Raw genomic sequence first — 17,046 nt, forward strand, 5'->3', positions numbered from 1 at the left:
GCAGTAAAATGTCTCCATTGGCTACTGCTCGATAAAAATATTAATCCTTAAATTATTATTACTCATTCATTAATGTAAAAGCAGGATTTCACTGTTGTAGCTGATTGTGGAGCTCATTTTGAAATATTAACATGATTATTTTCATTATGGACTAATTTGTTGATGTTTTTTTCTCCAGTAATATATTGTTTGCATTGTATTTTGTTTATTTAATTATTTAATGTTGGATTTTAAATTATTTCAAATATTTATTAGGGTTGTGAGACTGTGAAAATAGTGACAAAATACCGCCACAGTGACCCAGAGCCCTAAATAATAAGAATTTAAAAAAAAACCCCATTTTATTTAAAAGGCCTTACTAAGTATAAAATAACATGCACAAGACACTTTCACAGTTTGTTTTTCCAACTAACTGTACAAACCTTATTGTCATTACAAATGAATTTAAAATATTAAAATAGTTACAAGGAAAAGCAGCTTATCATAACATTTACGAAGCTGAAACCATGAATTGCTTTTACATAAAAAATATATTTATTTAATTTCTGTCAATTGATTATCGTAATTGATTTAAAATGTAAATGATGTAAAAATACAATATTTACCTTACAGATGTAGTGTTCTCGCCCGATGTCAGCTGGGATGAATGAATGTAGTGTTGTTAGAGGGCGAAAGTGGTATTAAAAGAAACTACTCAAAGTAAAACCACCTCAAATTTGTATTTAAATGCAGTACTTGATTAAATATACTTTGTTACATTGAGGAAAGGGGGAAATAAGACACAAATAATACAATTAATTAAGAAAATAGTTGGTTAAACAGTAGTTTGTAAAGAGATAAACCTATCAATAGATTTTAACGGTTGTTTAAACACCCCCGTTACTTTCAATGGTTACCACGGGCAACGCTGACTGTACACTCGCCTCCACCAATCAGAGAGCGAGATATTGCAAACGGGCCAATCAGGGCGCTTCTTTGTCAGTCCAAACAACCGTCCGCTCCACAGAGAGGCGTCGAGATTTATGAAGGAAACATGAAGCTAACTTAGCATGTTAGCACTTAAAACTGCCGTTAAGCTTTTTAAAAACTAGTTTAATGGGGTCCGGGTTGATCCTAAACTCGGTCTGAATGTTGTTGTGACGTCTCGAAGGAATGAAGACCCGGGATTCACCGCCGCCACCGGTTCACGTCCACGTACCGGAGACCACCCCTGTGCATGTTCATATGAAGAGGAGTCCGAGCAAGACACCGCAGGTTATTATAACGTTACTGCTTTATTAAACTGATAAAGACAAGTTGATGTTATTGTAGGCCACTGTTTCAACTCTAATACATGCATGGTGATCAAAGTTTAAATTTCCTAAATGCATACTGCAGTATTTTTGTATTTTATAGCAAATATGTTAAATTAATAGTGTCAAAAGAAGTACCCTCAACTTCTACTTAAGTAAAAGTAGCGATACAAGAGTGTAGAAATACTCTGTTACAAGGTAAAGTATTGCATCAAAAGATACCTGAAGTACCAAAAATAAAAACGTACTCATAATGCAGAATTAGCCATTTAATAATAATGTATATTGTGTTCATCACTGTTATGTTCCAGCTGGTAAAAGTGGAGCTATTTTTATTAATTTAAATATTTTTTTCATTTATTTGTATCTGCTGGGTAGGTTGTGAATTCCCCACAGAGATCAGTAACATTTTATTTAAATACATAATTTTACATCATGATTATTTTGTTTATTATATTTTTATTATATTTTTTAATAAAATAAATGAGTTGAAACAAAGTACAAATATAAGTCAATTTAAAAAATGATCTAAAATGATATTGTTGGCAGATGTAAAGATGAGGAAAGGTTGTGTTAGGGGAGCGAGTGTATATTTATTTTCTAACACTGGGTGGTTCTTGGACTGTAAATAATATGGGTTTATTACTTCTTTATTTAATTGGGTGGTAAATAGACTGGGATAGTTGTATATTAGTTGTAAATAAAACTGGGAACTTGTTGAAATAATATGAGTTAAAAGAAGAAATGTAAGAAGGGAGTAGAGACATTTAAGTTTTAATTCTACCTACTCCTTTTCGGACACTGTTATCTTTGTCTTATTTGATTTCTTTTTATGTTGGTCTGAAATAAAGTCATTTATACATTCATAAAAAAGTACTCATATTGCAGAATTAGCCATTTAAGAATAATGTATATTATTATTATTATTATGCATACATGAGTTCATCACGTTGCAGCTGGTAAAAGTGGAGCTATTTTTATTACTTTATATACTTAATCTGCAGGGTAGGTTGTGAATTCCCCCAGCGATCAGTAACATTTCATCTAGATATATCATTTTACATCATGACTAATTTGTTTATAATATTTTTTACTATTAATTTGATTCTGCAAAGTTGTCAGATAAATGAAGTGGACTAAAGAACACAATATTTGCCTCTGACATGTGGTGGAGTAGAGGTGTAAAGAGGCAGAAAATGCCCAGGCAACGTACAAGTACCATAAAATTGTACTGCACTATTTAAACTAATGTTTAAAAGTCACTTTTCCACCAGTTTTTAATGAGTTTAAAGTTAAAAAGACTGAACTACTAATTTATTATGAACTCTAATGTGTTTCCTTTTCTGCAGAGTAGAACAAAAGATGCCCAGGTGAAGGGAGACGGAGGGAGGCCAAAGGTGCGGACGCCGTGGATTCCTCCAGGAAGACTGTCCTGCAGGAGAGACGTGGGCTCGTACAAGTGCCAGGTCTCTTTATAGTGTTTATTTCTCATTACAGTGCTTTTAACTAGAACCAAATAATAATACATATGCTGGAAAATGAGTTTAATTACTGAGAGGAAGGGATTCTCTGACAGGGATTTTCTTCCCATGACAGAATAGACAAGTTTCCACTGAGCGCTGAAGCAGTACTGAATTTAAGAACAGAATAAGACGTGATAATCTCATTTCATGGACTAAAGTTAGCTGTTATTCATTTAAAGCTGTCATGAGTTGCAAAGCAGAGATTTTACCCCTGTGAGAAACCAAGGACTAAGATTATGGATAGAGAATCACGTAAGGCATTTGGCAATTAAATTAGCACAAAAACATTACTCTGGGTTTGCTGACATTGGAGGAAAATTAATTTGTTCACTGAAATGCAGCAAGTTTTATTCGTAGGGAATCAGGCAGCACTGAGTACTTTAAATACTTTACAGCTTGAATATCTATTCTTTTAAAGAACATACAGCTCCTTTTTTTGATTGCAGATCTTAAAGATATTTATTGTTTTAAGCACAGCCCTGTTGTACATTTTGTTGTGAGCTGTGTTTGTTTGTGTCCTATGACCAGAGAAGCAGATCGGAGCATCGATCAGAACGTGATGAAGAGGAGCAGGAACAAGAGCTGGCTGCAGTATCCAAAAACCTCAGTGTCCTACTCAGAGAACAAGACAGCACTCAGCATTCAAAGAAGTAAGTAGTGGAAGTGGGCTGCCGGGGCTTTGCTGGGCGCTCAATCTGTAAAGCACTGACAGGGCTACGTGTAGCTGAAGCGGCAATGAGGGGGGCCATACAAACCATAACTGAAGCTGCAGATAAAGAGGGCGAGCCTCTGGATTGCTGCTGCTGGGGTGCAATCCAGGACTCCATCAACCCCGGATGGGTCACCTGGGTGAGGGGGTCTGATGTTGAAAGACATGGAACAATGGATACAATGGAAAATCCAATTTGCATTTAGCACAGGGAACCAGGCTGATGCTAACTTCCACTGGCCTGCAAAAAAAACATCCCTGCAACACTGCAACCACTGAGTAGACTGCAGAGGGCCCAAAGAAAACCAGACAAACCAAATATTAGAGCCCAGTTTCAATATTGAGTCTCAACAATTCAAAATCTAAGTTCACACAGTATCTCCTCTGTTAAGCAACACAGTGGGGACATCGACTAAATGGGAGTTGGAATCATTCCCTCCATCTTCTCATGGAAACTATTTCAGATATAAATAATACATTTGGTGTCTGAATTCTACAGTTTTTATTTAAAATAGTTATTAAAAGAAAGAAGAAGAATACAAACATAACAGCTGAGTCATAGCGTTTGAGCAGTAGTGTATATGCACACTTTTTGTCCCTCATGCCTACAGGTCTGATTCTCACGGTCAGCACAGAGAGACTGACGTGCTCCTGAGGGCGCTCGTAGAAGCAGAAATCGATGGCGTAGCTGTAGCTAATCAGCTGACAGCTGTGAAGGAAACTATCGACAGCTTTGCTAAGGTAAATTTGAAAGGATCAATGAAGGATGAACGAGTGGAGAAGGACTTATTTTTGTGCATGATCATGTTTTTATTTATTCACCTATTTGTTTTAGGACAAGCGGCTGACAAAGTTGCACGCAGCTTCGCTGGCACGACAGCAGGAGGTGTTGCTGGAGAAGATCGAGATGTTTGACCACACGAATCACAGCCTGCGAGAGCTCCTCAGAGAGTGGAGTGGCTACGAGGTACAGTAAATAGAAGGTAGAAGTCAAGGAGAATCAAACGTGCAGTGTTCCTATTCTGACTGGCTGTGTTGTTGCGTCCACAGAGAGAATCACTGATGTGGTTAGAACAGAAAGACGCCATAAAGAAGAGACTGACTGACAGTGAAGCAGAGAACATTGTGAGTAATTATCACCTGGTCACATGCAGCACTGCATCATCAGCCATCAGACAGCTGAGGAGATGTGTCTTGTTCTTCTTCTTCTCTTACAGAGACTGTTAGCCAAACTCACCAACAAGGAGAAAGAGGCCTCTAAACTTGCTGAGCATTTGGACTTTGAAAAGGTTTGAAACTTATCTTTAGATCTGTGCAACTACAACACTGGCTCACACAAGGTTTATATCTCTCACACACCTTTTAAAGGGGTAGTTTGAATTTTTTTAAGCAGGGTTGTATGAGGTACTTATCCGTTATCAGTGTAATACCTACAGTAGATGGTGATCGGCATGCCTCGTGTTTGGAGAAGCCAGCAGGAGTACCACCACAGAAGCTAAGCAATGTACTGCCATGGACAGGGCAGCAGCAAAACGTATTTTAGCCTCCTAAAATAATCAGTATCAGTTTAGATGTATGCAGTATTTAGAATATTTTTACCACTTTACCATGCTGTCAGACAGCCCCTTCCAATGAGGACTGAAGCTGTTATCACCTCAAAACCACCAGACTCCTTTGACAAAAACAGCAATTTTACCTCACAGAACACGAGAGCTGCTGGTCCACTGCTGCCTTGATCAGTTTGTCTGTGTCATTGAGTAACTTTGGTGTTTTAAAGAGTTCCCACAGTCATGACCTTCCTGGAAAAGTGAGGAAATTAGAAAAACAGTTTTCTAGGCCTGGAAATAATTTGGAATTAACAGAATGTTCTGAAGAAGTTTTAAATAAACATTGTTTTGGCAATTGTTTAAAATATTCTCCTAAATACTCATTTAAAATCCAGTGCTGCGCTGCGTGACAGTTGAAACATCACCAGTATCACTTGATACACATCGGTCAGTGAAGCTAGTTGACGGCAGGATTGTCTAACAAGCAAGTAAAGTTGGAAATGGGATAGAATATGATGGAAAAAGTTTTGAAAATTAATCACTGAAAATGTGTGGTAACCCTGGGGTTAGCCTGGATTCACCAAAGTCACACAATAACACAAACAAACTAACTGATTGAGGCAGCAGTAGACCAGTGTTAATGTGTTCAGTGGGGTAAAATGACTTTGAAGAGAGAGCGCAGATTACGGCTTCAGTTCCCTGTCAAAAAGGGCTGTCTGATGATGAAATATTCTAATATAACATACACTTAAACTGGGGTACTCCTGCCAGCTTCTTCAAATTGGAGGCGTGCAGACTGACATCTACTGTAGGTTATACACTGACTAGGGATAAGTACCTCACACAATCCCACTTCAAAGCATCCAAATTATCCCTTCAAGGTTCAGGTGTTTACACCGTTTACTGCTTCTGTTTGTCATGGCAGGACAACGCAAAGACGACAGGGGAGCTTTCAAGAATCCTGCAGTCTACACGCGACCATCTGGAATCTGAGCTGAAGAGAACAGAGGCTGAAAAGGTCCACCTGGCTGCTCAGGCTCAGGTCTGTGAACGGAAAACACGACACAAAAATATGACCTGTGACTTGTGTTTTAGCCAGTTGAAGCTCAAGAAGATTGCAGTAGGTAGTGGAGGAGTAGATAAAGTTCTGCACATCCTTTTTATTAGTTGTTCATATGTAGTGAATGATGCAGACCACCTTATTTGACCCCAAGCTTTTCATCACTTTCAACCTGTCAGAGCAGCATATAAGAGCCTTCATTGCCCTTTAAACCAGACAGAGGAAGAGGAAGGATTCAGATCTTTTACTCAAGTTGAAGTACCAATACCACACTGTAAAAATACTCTTACAAACAAAAGTCCTGCCATGAAAATGTCACTAAGTAAGTGCAGACACATGAATGTCAATCACTCTCACATTTTGGGTCCAAATATTTAAATATTTTGGAGAAAAATATGTTCAGTTATTAAGATTTGGGGTATGAAATACCTACTGATGTCAAGGTGTTGTATTACGCTGCAATAAGAGAAGATGTGATAAATTTTAAAAAATGGTATCTGTGTAAAACACTGTTTACTGCCAGCAAGATAGTGATTACAAAGAACTGGTGTAAAGACATAATCAAGGAGATCTTTATAATGGAGAAGATGACTTTTTCCCTGAGGTCAAGAGGAGCAATATTCCTAAGAAAATGGGAGAAATGGACTGTCTTCATTTCTGAAGACACGGACGCAGCTTCACCGTGAATGTCTGGACAATAAAAGAACATTTAACACATGGACTCAGGACTACTTGGGCACTGGTGTGCCCCTATACAGTGTTCTCTATGGTGTTTATGTTGTGTCTAAGCATCTAAAAATACTTTAAATAAAGAGTTAAAAAAAGAAAATGTCACTAAGTAGCATTTATGTGTAACCAGGAAATAGATTTAAATAATTAAAAGAAAAAACAGCAAATTGTCACATCTGTGAAGCTGGAACCATGGATCCTTTGATATTTTATCACGAGAAATGACTAACTATGAGCAAAATAGTTGCTTATTAATTCAATAAGTTAATTGACTAATCGATAAATCAACTAGTTAGTTAAACTGTACTTCTATAAACTGCTGGGTAGTTTCATTTTAGAATCTTTTTGTATATTATGTGTGCAAAAATCTTAATTGGCGAAGTAACTAAAGTACAGATAATTGGGGGGAAGTAAAAAGTAAAAGATACTTCCACCTCAGAAGTTGTGGAATAGAATTAGAAAGTGGCATTAAAACTAAGTAGAAGTACTTATATGTGTCCTCAAGTACAGTACTTGAGTACTTGTATTTTCAGCGCTGAAACCTGATGTGTGAATATCTGTTTCCTCATCTGTGTGTGGAGCAGAAGATGCAGCGGATTCAGGAGCAGCAACAGGAGGAGCTGCAGGCTTTGCAAGAGGAGCTACAGACTCTGAGGCAGCGGAGAGAAGAGGAGGAGAAGGAGGAGCAGAGGCGGCAAGACCAGGAGGCGCTGGCCATGCTGACCCAGCAGGCCGAGCGAGCCGAAGAGTCCGCCAGGCAGCTCGCTGAGAAACTGCAGGAGAAGGTCAGTATTCAGAGGGACCATACATCCACACTGTGATGTCTGAAAATATCAGAGTGGTGCACCAAGCATCAGAAAATACAAGCAGCATCTCTTTCTATAAATCCCCAGGATGATCCGCAGGGCTCCCTGCAGCGTATCCTGCATGCAAATGAGTTTTCTCACTGGTGGCGGTGTCTTGTTGTCTGATCACATGCTTTTATGCAAATCGAGTTCAAAGGAAGTTCAGCCAGCCTCCTGGTTCAGTAGAAATACCCCAGTGAAACACACACAGGCCAAAGTCTGAGGCCAGCACGGCTACAACTAACGATTATTTTAGTATCGATTAACTGCCTGTTATTCTCTCAATTAATCGATTTGTCAATAAAATGTCAGAAAATAATGAAACATGCCCTCCTCTGTAGTTTCAGAGCTCATTGTGACTTCTTCAAATGATATGTTTAATCTGATCAACAGTCCAAAAATTACCTTTTGTCAAGATTCTCAGAACACTTATCTGCAATATAAATGTGTTCCAGCTGTGAAATAAAGGCTAAAACATGAACAATAATGATTTGACAACATTTGTATTTTGTTGAAGGAATCCCAGTTGGCTCAGGCTCTGTCCACATCCAGTGACTGGTGCCTCCGTCACTCTAAAGAGACGGCAGCTAAAGGACAGCTGGAGGAGGAAATCTCTGTACTCAAACTGTGAGTATGTGTGGGAGACACATTTAAGCCCTGTTTCCACCGAACAGTTCAGTTCAGTACGTCATTTTTCCGTTTCCACCGTGAAAAGTTGTGGAAGGTACCAATGAACCGTTCTGTACTGTCCCCATGTTTGGTCCCCCCTCTGTTGGGGTACCTAGCACACAGATCTGGTACTAAAAGGTGGAGCTGTGAACACTGCAGTCTGATTGGTCAGTAGAGGACGCTCACTCTGCTCAGGGCTGAGTTGTCTCTAACCCCCATCCCCTCCCCTTCCCACTCTCTGATCATCTCTGCATCCTCTTCTCCGCCCCTCTACCCTCACCCCATACCCACCTGCACCATCTCCTACCGCAACATCAAGGCAGTCAACCCACCCACACTCTCCCAGCTCATTTCCTCTGCCTTCCCCCCTGACTCTGCCCCCTCCTCCCCCGACGACTATGCCATCATGCTTAACTCCATCCTTTCTGACTCCCTCGACTCCCTAGCCCCCTGGAAAACCTCCTCTGTCTCATTCACCAACCCCGCCCCCCTGGTACACCCCGGAACTCCGCACCATGAAACAGACTGGCCGTCAACTCGAACGACTATACAAACGAACCTGCCTCACCGTTCACGCCGAAGCCTACAAACAACACATCTCCTCCTACCGTGATGCTCTCCAAGCTGCCAAATCCGCCCACTTTTCCACCCTCGTCAACAGCACCAACCGGAACCCCCGCATCCTGTTCTCCACCGTCAACAAACTGCTCCAACCACCGGACATCAATCCACCCTCCTCCCCTGACCTCTGCAACTCTTTCCTCCTCGCCTTCAACAATAAAATCTCCCAAATCAACAGCTCCCTGACTGCCACCATCAGCAACTCCACCCCCACCACTCCTGCCCCCCCCCCCAACATCAACATCCTGTTACTACTTGACCTCAGCGCAGCCTTTGATACAGTGAACCATTCCATCCTCCTACAAAGGCTGCGCCAACAGGGTGTTGAGGGCACTGCACTCGACTGGCTCACCTCCTGCCTCACCGACAGGCAACAGTTCGTCTCCCTCTCTGGCCACACATCCACCCTCTCCCCATTTACGCAGGGGGTCCCTCAGGGCTCAGTCCTCGGCCCCCTCCTCTTCATCTGCTACCTCTTCCCCCTTGGTCACATCATCCACAAACTCAACCTGGACTTCCACTGTTACGCTGACGACACCCAGATCTACATCACCACCAAACCCACCCAAAACCCTCCCCTCAACTCAACAGTGACAAAACAGAGCTCCTCCTCATAGGCACCAAATCCACTCTCAACAAAACTGGACCCATCTCACTCACTATCAGCACCTCGACCATCACCCCCTCCCCCCTGGCACGCAATCTCGGCGTTATCCTGGACCCCACCCTCTCCTTCGATCACCATGTCAGCTCCATCGTCAAGACCTCCTACTTCCACCTCCGCCGCATCGCCAAAATCAGACACTGCCTCTCTCCCCCTGCTGCTGAATCCCTCATCCACGCCTTCATCTCCTCCCGCCTTGACTATTGCAACTCCCTCCTCACTGGCATCACCTCCCATTCCCTCCATAGACTCCAAATGGTTCAAAACTCTGCTGCCCGCCTCCTTACCCACACCCGGTCCCGTGAACACATCACTCCCGTTCTCCACTCCCTCCATTGGCTCCCCATCAAACAACGCATCAACTTTAAAATCCTCCTCCTCACTTTCAAAGCTCTTCACCACCTGGCCCCCCCCCACCTGTCTGACCTCCTCATCCCCCACCGCCCCTCCCGAGCCCTCCGATCTTCCTACACTCTCACCCTGACTGCACCAACATCCAGACTGAAAACCTTCGGCGACAGAGCGCCCTCCAGAACAGCACCCCGACTATGGAACTCCCTCCCCCAACCTGTTCGCCACTCTCCCTCACTTCCCATATTCAAATCCCGCCTGAAAACCTACCTCTTCTCCCCTACCCCTAACCACCTCCACCCCACTGACTGTTCCTATACCGCCTGCGTTACATCCCATCATTTCTTTTGTTCACTATGTTGTCTTCTGCTTGTTCCCCCGTCTGTCACTACCCCTTTTGTGTTACTATGTAAGCGTCGTTGGGTCTTTGAAAAGCGCTATACAAATTTAATGTATTATTGTGTCTGGTTTTGAGGCTCATGTAACCACTGTTCATACTGTGGAGAGTTTTATTAGTAGACCGTAAGTAAAATAATTAAAAAATTTACTTTTAAGGTGGAATGTTAACTTGTAATGTTGTAATGTCAAGTTTTAAATGACAGTGTTACTGTGACTACAACATGACACAGTGCTGACGTACCTGTTTCCTTTACAGTCAGGTGTCCGAGCTGAACTCTCAGCTCCATTCAGCGGAGGAGAGGATTCGGACAGAGAGGGAGGAGCTCAGAGAGCAGCTTCATCATTTCAGTGCTGAAAACACCTCCATCAAGCTGGACAACCAACGACTCAAGGTATCTTCAGTAACCTACAACAATACTTTAAATCTGCATGAAACTGCTTTATTCAGTGTTTTTACCGGTTTAAATCACCGGGTCCATTTGTTCTGGTAAAGAAGAGGACCTCTGCAGACAATTCAGCCTCCGTTAAAAACTTCCTGAACATCTGGATCTTGAGTAAAAGCCTCTCAAATGATGAATACTTAAGGAAGTGGCAGAAACTGACTGTACTGACGGCACTGCTCTGCCTGTTCTTACTGTTTGACAGTGGCAAGACAACTGTTGTCTATGTTATAATAGCTGTCTGTTCCCAAATCTTTATCACGTCAAAATGTGTTTTATTTAATTAATTTTGCAGCTTTTACAAGTAAATTTCTAACAAAAGTGTTTAAGAAAATACTGTTGAATGTTTGACAATGTTTTGACATCTTCTTCTTCTTCTACTGTTTCATGATTTCTGTGCACGAAATGAAATGTGTTTCAGTGGCATTTATCATAAACATACATTATGTTTAGGGTCAGCTGACGTCCTCTGAGGAGAAGCTCAGTGGTCTGCAGTCTGAAGCTCGACGCCTGAAATCGTCGATCAAAAAGCACGAAAACCTGGTGGAGAAATACAAGAAGAAGGTACAGTCACACTCTCAGATTAAAATGTATATAACAGTAAATAAAGGAGTTAAAATGTGTTTCCCTTTTCTAAATTTGGAGGTTTTATCGAGTCTGTGAACATGGCACAGGCGGAGCAGCAGTTTGTGGAGTTTTCTGTTGTGGGATGGATAATTGTTCAGTCATTCTGATCAGAGCTGATCAGATAGATGGATAAGAGGAGCAGCTGTTTGTGAGTGAGAGCAGACTTTTAGACCCAGCGCAATGAACGATTAATTTTCAATTTATCAGCACCTGGTGTTCTGCTGCTCCATCTGTGCCCAGAGTGAGTATGCTGTGCACAAAATAGGTGAACACACATTAGCAGGTGCCGGGTAAGTGGCTCGTCTCCGGCATGCCAAACAGTGTAGGAGAAATACTGATTTGTAACATGGAGCGGAAGAGACCTCTGTGGATAATTCAGCTCCCAGTTAAAACCTCTAAAAGAATCTAAATACTTTATCCATCACTGTATGATTGCAAAATGGATGTGGAGACAAAACGATTTCTGCAACCATGTCTTGGGTAAAGAATATACTTGTGTCACAACCCCCCATAAAATCTAATCTCCTCACTGAAACACGTCAGACACTAGAACATGTTGAAGTTACCTGTGTTATCTAGTGACTCCATACTGCTCTGTGCAGGTCCAGCAGGTTCGTCTGGAATCAGATGAGTACTGCCTGAAGCTGGAGGCGACACAGACGGAGGCGCGGGAGGTGAAGGTGAGTCTGGAGAGGGAGACGGAGCAGGTGAGGAGGGAGCTGTTGGGCCGGATCAGGGAGCTCGAGACGCTGCCCGACAGACTGAGGAGGACCGAGCAGCAGCTCAGAGATGCCCAGCAGGAGGCCGACATCCATGAGAGGAGGAACATGGAGCACAGCTCAGCCCTGTCTGAAGTCAGACACAAGGTACTCAAGACACACCGATCAGCCACAATATTAAAACCACTGACAGGTGAAGTGATACCATTGATTATCTTGTTACGTTACAATGTTCTACTGGGGAACCTTGAGTCCTGGCGTAAATGTGGAAGCCGCCTGACATGCACCACCCGCCCAAACACTGATGCAGACCAGTACGCCCCCTCATAGCAACGAGAATGCAACATGCTTCACCACAGAAGCTTCTCAGGAATGGCCAGAGGAACGCGACAAAGAGCTCAAGGCGTTGGCCTGCTCTCCAGTTTCGCCGGATCCCTGTCTGATCGGCATCTGAGGGACATGGCCATACCCCAGAGGTCCTGTGTCCATGCCTGGACAGGTCAGAGGTCCACCGTGGATCAGACTTGGCTCTGAGCTGTTGAGGTATGGATATAGCACCACTGGGGGTGCACTGCGGTGTCTGGCACCAGAGCGTAGGCGGCCACAGATGCTCGATCTGATTGGGATCTTGGGATTTAGGAGGCCAGGTTGACTCCTTGAGCTCTGTCCTTCCTGAACAGTTTTTGTGGTGTGGCATGGTGAATTGTCCTGCTGAGGGGGGGCAGCACCTTCATGGAGTGACATGCCATGAGGAGGGGTACTTGATCTGTAATGGTGTTTGGGTGGGTGGAGTGCATCCAGTGACATTCACATGAATGCTGGGACCCAAGGTTTCCCAACAGAATGTTGCATTGTAAAGAAATGATCAATGATATTCACTTAGCTGTCAACTTAACGTAGCTTCAATATGCGTTGATGTGTGACAGCGTCATGTGTACCCTCACGTACATTTCGTCATTGTCTCCCTGGGTTTGTCTCTACCTTCGTGTATGCCCACTAGCTGGAATTATATTTGAATAGAGTTTGAATCTGATTTGCAAGCGGGCAAGAAAAAAAAACTTGTTTTATGGGTCCTTGAAAAGTCATGGAAAAGTTTGGAAGTTTGTCCATGCAAATATGTGGGAGCCCTGTTGTGGAGCCTCACTGACTTCCTGCTGTGAAAGGTGGTGAAGGATTTCCCTTCATCTGTGCTCCCTTTAAATAAAAACTGTTGCAGTCTGTGTTTATTGGCATACAAAGTCTATTAAGACACAAAAAAATGTGTGCTGGTGAACTTGATATGAAATATAATCCAACCTCGTTACCATCGTGTCATTCTTGATACGACCACTAGATGTTGCCAAAGTGTATTATTGACTGACTTAATGAGAAATCCTCAATCTACAAATCTGTAAATATCGACAAATCCTCCCACAAATCGTTCCTCCATACTTCCTAATTTAGTTCAACCAGAGAGAGTTCATTGGCTGCAATAATGCAGGATGAATGCATGGAAGTAGGTTTCTTATTTAGCGATTATTTGAAAGCAGAGAGTTCAGAAGTGACAGAAAATAAAAGGAGAGACAAGAGATGTTACAAGAGTTACAAGCTGGACTCATACTGGGGATGTTGCTGTTATATGACCAGTGACTTAAACCTCGAGGCCGCCACAATGCCACATGGAGGTTCATTTCTGTCATTACTCATTGTGTTACATCACAGGTGGAACAGCAAGGCAGTCAGCTGGAGACGTTCCAGCAGAGGAACCTGCTGCTGCAGGAGGAGAACAACGTCCTCAAAGAGAAGATTCACAACTTGGAGAGGTACAGACACTTACATTACAATCTGTGGAAAATAGATGGATACAGTTTCAAGACAAAAGTATCACTTGTTCACATTTGCGCAAAACACAGAAATGGTTTCTAAACATTTTTCCAAACTGCAGCTGTAGATTTCCTGTGTCATCTGTTGCAGGAGGCTGGAGGACATGACGGTGGAAAATGAAGACATGTCTCAGGCTGTCCTGTCAAAGGACAGCAATATCCGCAGCGTTCAGCAGCAGCTGGAAGAGAAGAGCCGTGAGTGCAGCGTCCTGTCCAGACAGCTGCAACACGCTCTGGACGACGCACAGAGACAGGTGTGAAAATATATCGCCACTTCTTGTAGGGTAAAAATGTTCAAACCGGTTTGATATTAAGAGCCGGACCAATTGTATGCACTTGTCTTAAAAGTTGCTCTCAAGTGGAACATAATGACACTGTGTCCCAACAGCACAGGAGTGTCCAGCTGTCACATTACATCATGTAACATCGGAGGTCTCTGTCAGCTATGTGCACGAGATCCACTTAAAAGATGAGTGAGGAGCCTACTTGCTGCCGTCCTACGTTTGAAATGTGACTTTTTAAAACAGAAAACACGTTTGATATGATGATATATTTTCTGGAAATGGTATACAGAGTAACAAACAGAAAGTAGCCTAGCTTGTTATTAGCGATAGTCATTTAGCTCACCAGAAACTTTCAGCTCCCTGGCGATGTCCCTCCAGCCAGCTGCCACCTTATGTTGGTTTCTGCAGTGAAAAAAGGAGGTTTCACAAAGATAATCCCTCATTTCAACTTCAAAATGGCACACAGCATCGCCCACAGCCAATTAGGACACCTTCTTTCGTCAGCTTCAAATCCAAAATGTTGCCATATTGGCGCAGTTTTACTTTTCTTGAGAGATTAACTCTGCCAGGTCTCCTCTTGTTATCATTATTTCGTTAAAAAACACATGAACTTTCTGTTAAACAAACACATTGTGTGCTGCTTGTCCCCTCTCCCACCACTGAGAACTGACCTCCTTTATGTTGCCATACTCGGCTCACAGCCTGTCAGACGTTAGCCCGTTTATACAAGAAGGTAATATACTCATCATGTTGTCATGTTGCTATTACTATTACAATATGAGTTGGATTCAGCACTGTTGATGCTGACGTAGGCTACTTTTTAATTTGCCAGAATGTGTCCTAACAGAAAATGCTGGTTCCGCCATTTTTTTAAATGAAATCAGACTAGTTAAAGTTCATACACAGGACCGGCAAAACCAGAAATGGACCCAACTGTCCTGTCCAGTGTCCACAGAACAAAAGTTAAATCCTAAAATATAGTTTTTGTGGCTATTTAGTATTGCAGATGTGTCGGAGTGTTGCAGAAGTAAAGTTTAGTTTACTGCAAAGAAAAAGACAGGGGCAGGCTGTAAATTAAATTGTACTACTAAATGTCTTAGTGTGTCTGACAACAGTCTCAGAACTCATCTGCTATTCTCTGACAAAGATAAAGCCTCAGGGAGCAGGAGTCAGTGATTTAGTTTGATCCAGGGGGGGATGAAGACTTCCTCTTCTGTGCACCGGCCATTTCAGTTAATCTTTAAAACAGATATCTTCATATTAATGCAGATACATTTTTAAAAAGATAATACCATGATAACTCATCAGACAATAGCAGATGGGTTCTAATTGGCATTTCAGCCAATGTACTCCTTTAACCTGCATTTCAAACATGATTGCTCAATACTGCTTGGACAACAAAATGAAAAACAGAAGACCTCCAATACCGAAATCTTCTCCCATCGCCTACAGATTCTTCACACATAAGCAAAGTCTGTGTATAGAGATTAATCTGACTATTGTCAGTGGTGGAGGAAGTATTCAGATCCTTTACTGAAGCAAAAGAACTAATAAAACAACGAGTGTTACATATGAGTGTTACATATTGTAAAAGAATGTAAGTAGGTAAATGTCCCGAAAGTATTTGGAAATTGGAAAGTAGTGATAAATGGCGTCACAGTGACCCAGCACCCAAAGTAACACCTTCACATTTTTGTTTTGTTTAACCAACAGTCTAAAACTCAACATTATTAAACATATATCAAAATAATTAAAAGGAAAAGCAGCGTTTCCTAACTTTTGTGAAGTTGAAACCATGCAGTGATTTTGCATGAACAATTACTAATCTGTTACTAATCAATGAATTGATAAATCAACTAATCGCTTGAGCTGTACTTGTGTATACTACTTGCTGACAGTGATGTCATTAGGTGAGGTGAGTACAGCGGTCCATGAAGGCATCGTGAGGAGACCTTAGACTCCATGTTTTCCTGTCTGCAGGTTGACAGCAGCATGCAGAGGGTTTTAGCCAAAGAGAGAGCGTCTCAGTCCAAAGCTCTGGACCTGCAGAGCCAGCTGAGCCGAGCCAGAACCGAGCAGAGTCAGCTGCAGCGAAGCAAAGAGGAGGTTCGTCACAATGTCCGTGAGTTTTCACCTTAGACACACAAACTGTTGATACTCATGTGTTGTTTGTTTCCTTCAGATGGAGCGTCGTCTCCAGAGTCAGCTGCAGAACATGAGGGACAGACTGGAGCACTCGGACTCGACAAACCGCAGTTTGCAGAACTACGTTCATTTCCTCAAAACCTCCTACGGGAATGTGTTCGGTGATTCTTTGCTTGCGAGCTGACGGCAACAAACCTGACCAACATTTGTCCGTTCCCAAATCATTGCAGTCGACCTGAATGACATTGACTGACCGCTGTTTTTGACTTGAGAGGTTTATACTATGAAATTAAAACTTTTTAAAATTAAATGCTTACAAATTAGTCACATGCAATTTATTTATACTCTTTTTAATAAATAACTTCCTGCACAATAATTGATTCTGACGGCATTTTGTTTGAATAATCTTCTACCTTTCAAGTATCTGAATTCAGGGATGCACAGATTGTTGGCTGATTGTTATTTATTCATCCTTTTGTGCCAGAAAAACAAAGAATATTTATTATAGAAAAATAACTGTTTTAAAGTCAAGCAGCCCTTCATTACACCACCTTTGAACA

At 42.1% G+C, this 17,046-nt stretch overlaps 1 protein-coding gene across 2 annotated transcripts; it reads left to right on the top strand.

Moving 5' to 3' along the window:
• Window positions 1-58: 58 nt before the first annotated feature.
• Window positions 59-16,943, top strand: LOC125890024 (outer dense fiber protein 2-like). Of its 2 annotated transcripts, XM_049578397.1 has the most exons (17): window positions 59-1,254; window positions 2,642-2,758; window positions 3,344-3,465; window positions 4,136-4,265; window positions 4,360-4,491; window positions 4,575-4,649; window positions 4,742-4,813; window positions 5,997-6,113; window positions 7,445-7,645; window positions 8,223-8,332; window positions 10,666-10,801; window positions 11,303-11,413; window positions 12,079-12,342; window positions 13,897-13,997; window positions 14,149-14,311; window positions 16,322-16,447; window positions 16,524-16,943. In XM_049578397.1, exons 1-17 carry the CDS (start codon window positions 1,153-1,155, stop codon window positions 16,668-16,670), a joined length of 2,226 nt encoding a protein of 741 aa, XP_049434354.1. In that variant the 5' UTR covers window positions 59-1,152; the 3' UTR covers window positions 16,671-16,943. The 2 variants fall into 2 exon arrangements, with proteins under 2 accessions (XP_049434354.1, XP_049434355.1); XM_049578398.1 differs by lacking the exon at window positions 16,524-16,943 and having other exon boundaries at window positions 14,446-16,441.
• The last annotated feature ends 103 nt before the right edge of the window (window positions 16,944-17,046 follow it).

The sequence above is a fragment of the Epinephelus fuscoguttatus genome, linkage group LG6, assembly GCF_011397635.1.
Source record: "Epinephelus fuscoguttatus linkage group LG6, E.fuscoguttatus.final_Chr_v1".
In the NCBI taxonomy this organism is placed as follows: Eukaryota; Metazoa; Chordata; class Actinopteri; order Perciformes; family Serranidae; genus Epinephelus; species Epinephelus fuscoguttatus.

Bases quoted from the DNA above. Each gene is read 5' to 3' on its own strand.
- LOC125890024 (XM_049578397.1), top strand. From the start codon at position 1,153: ATGAAGACCCGGGATTCACCGCCGCCACCGGTTCACGTCCACGTACCG. The intron at 1,255-2,641 runs GTTATTATAACG...CCTTTTCTGCAG, and splicing joins GTCCGAGCAAGACACCGCAG to AGTAGAACAAAAGATGCCCA. The intron at 16,448-16,523 runs GTTCGTCACAAT...TGTTTCCTTCAG, and splicing joins TGCAGCGAAGCAAAGAGGAG to ATGGAGCGTCGTCTCCAGAG.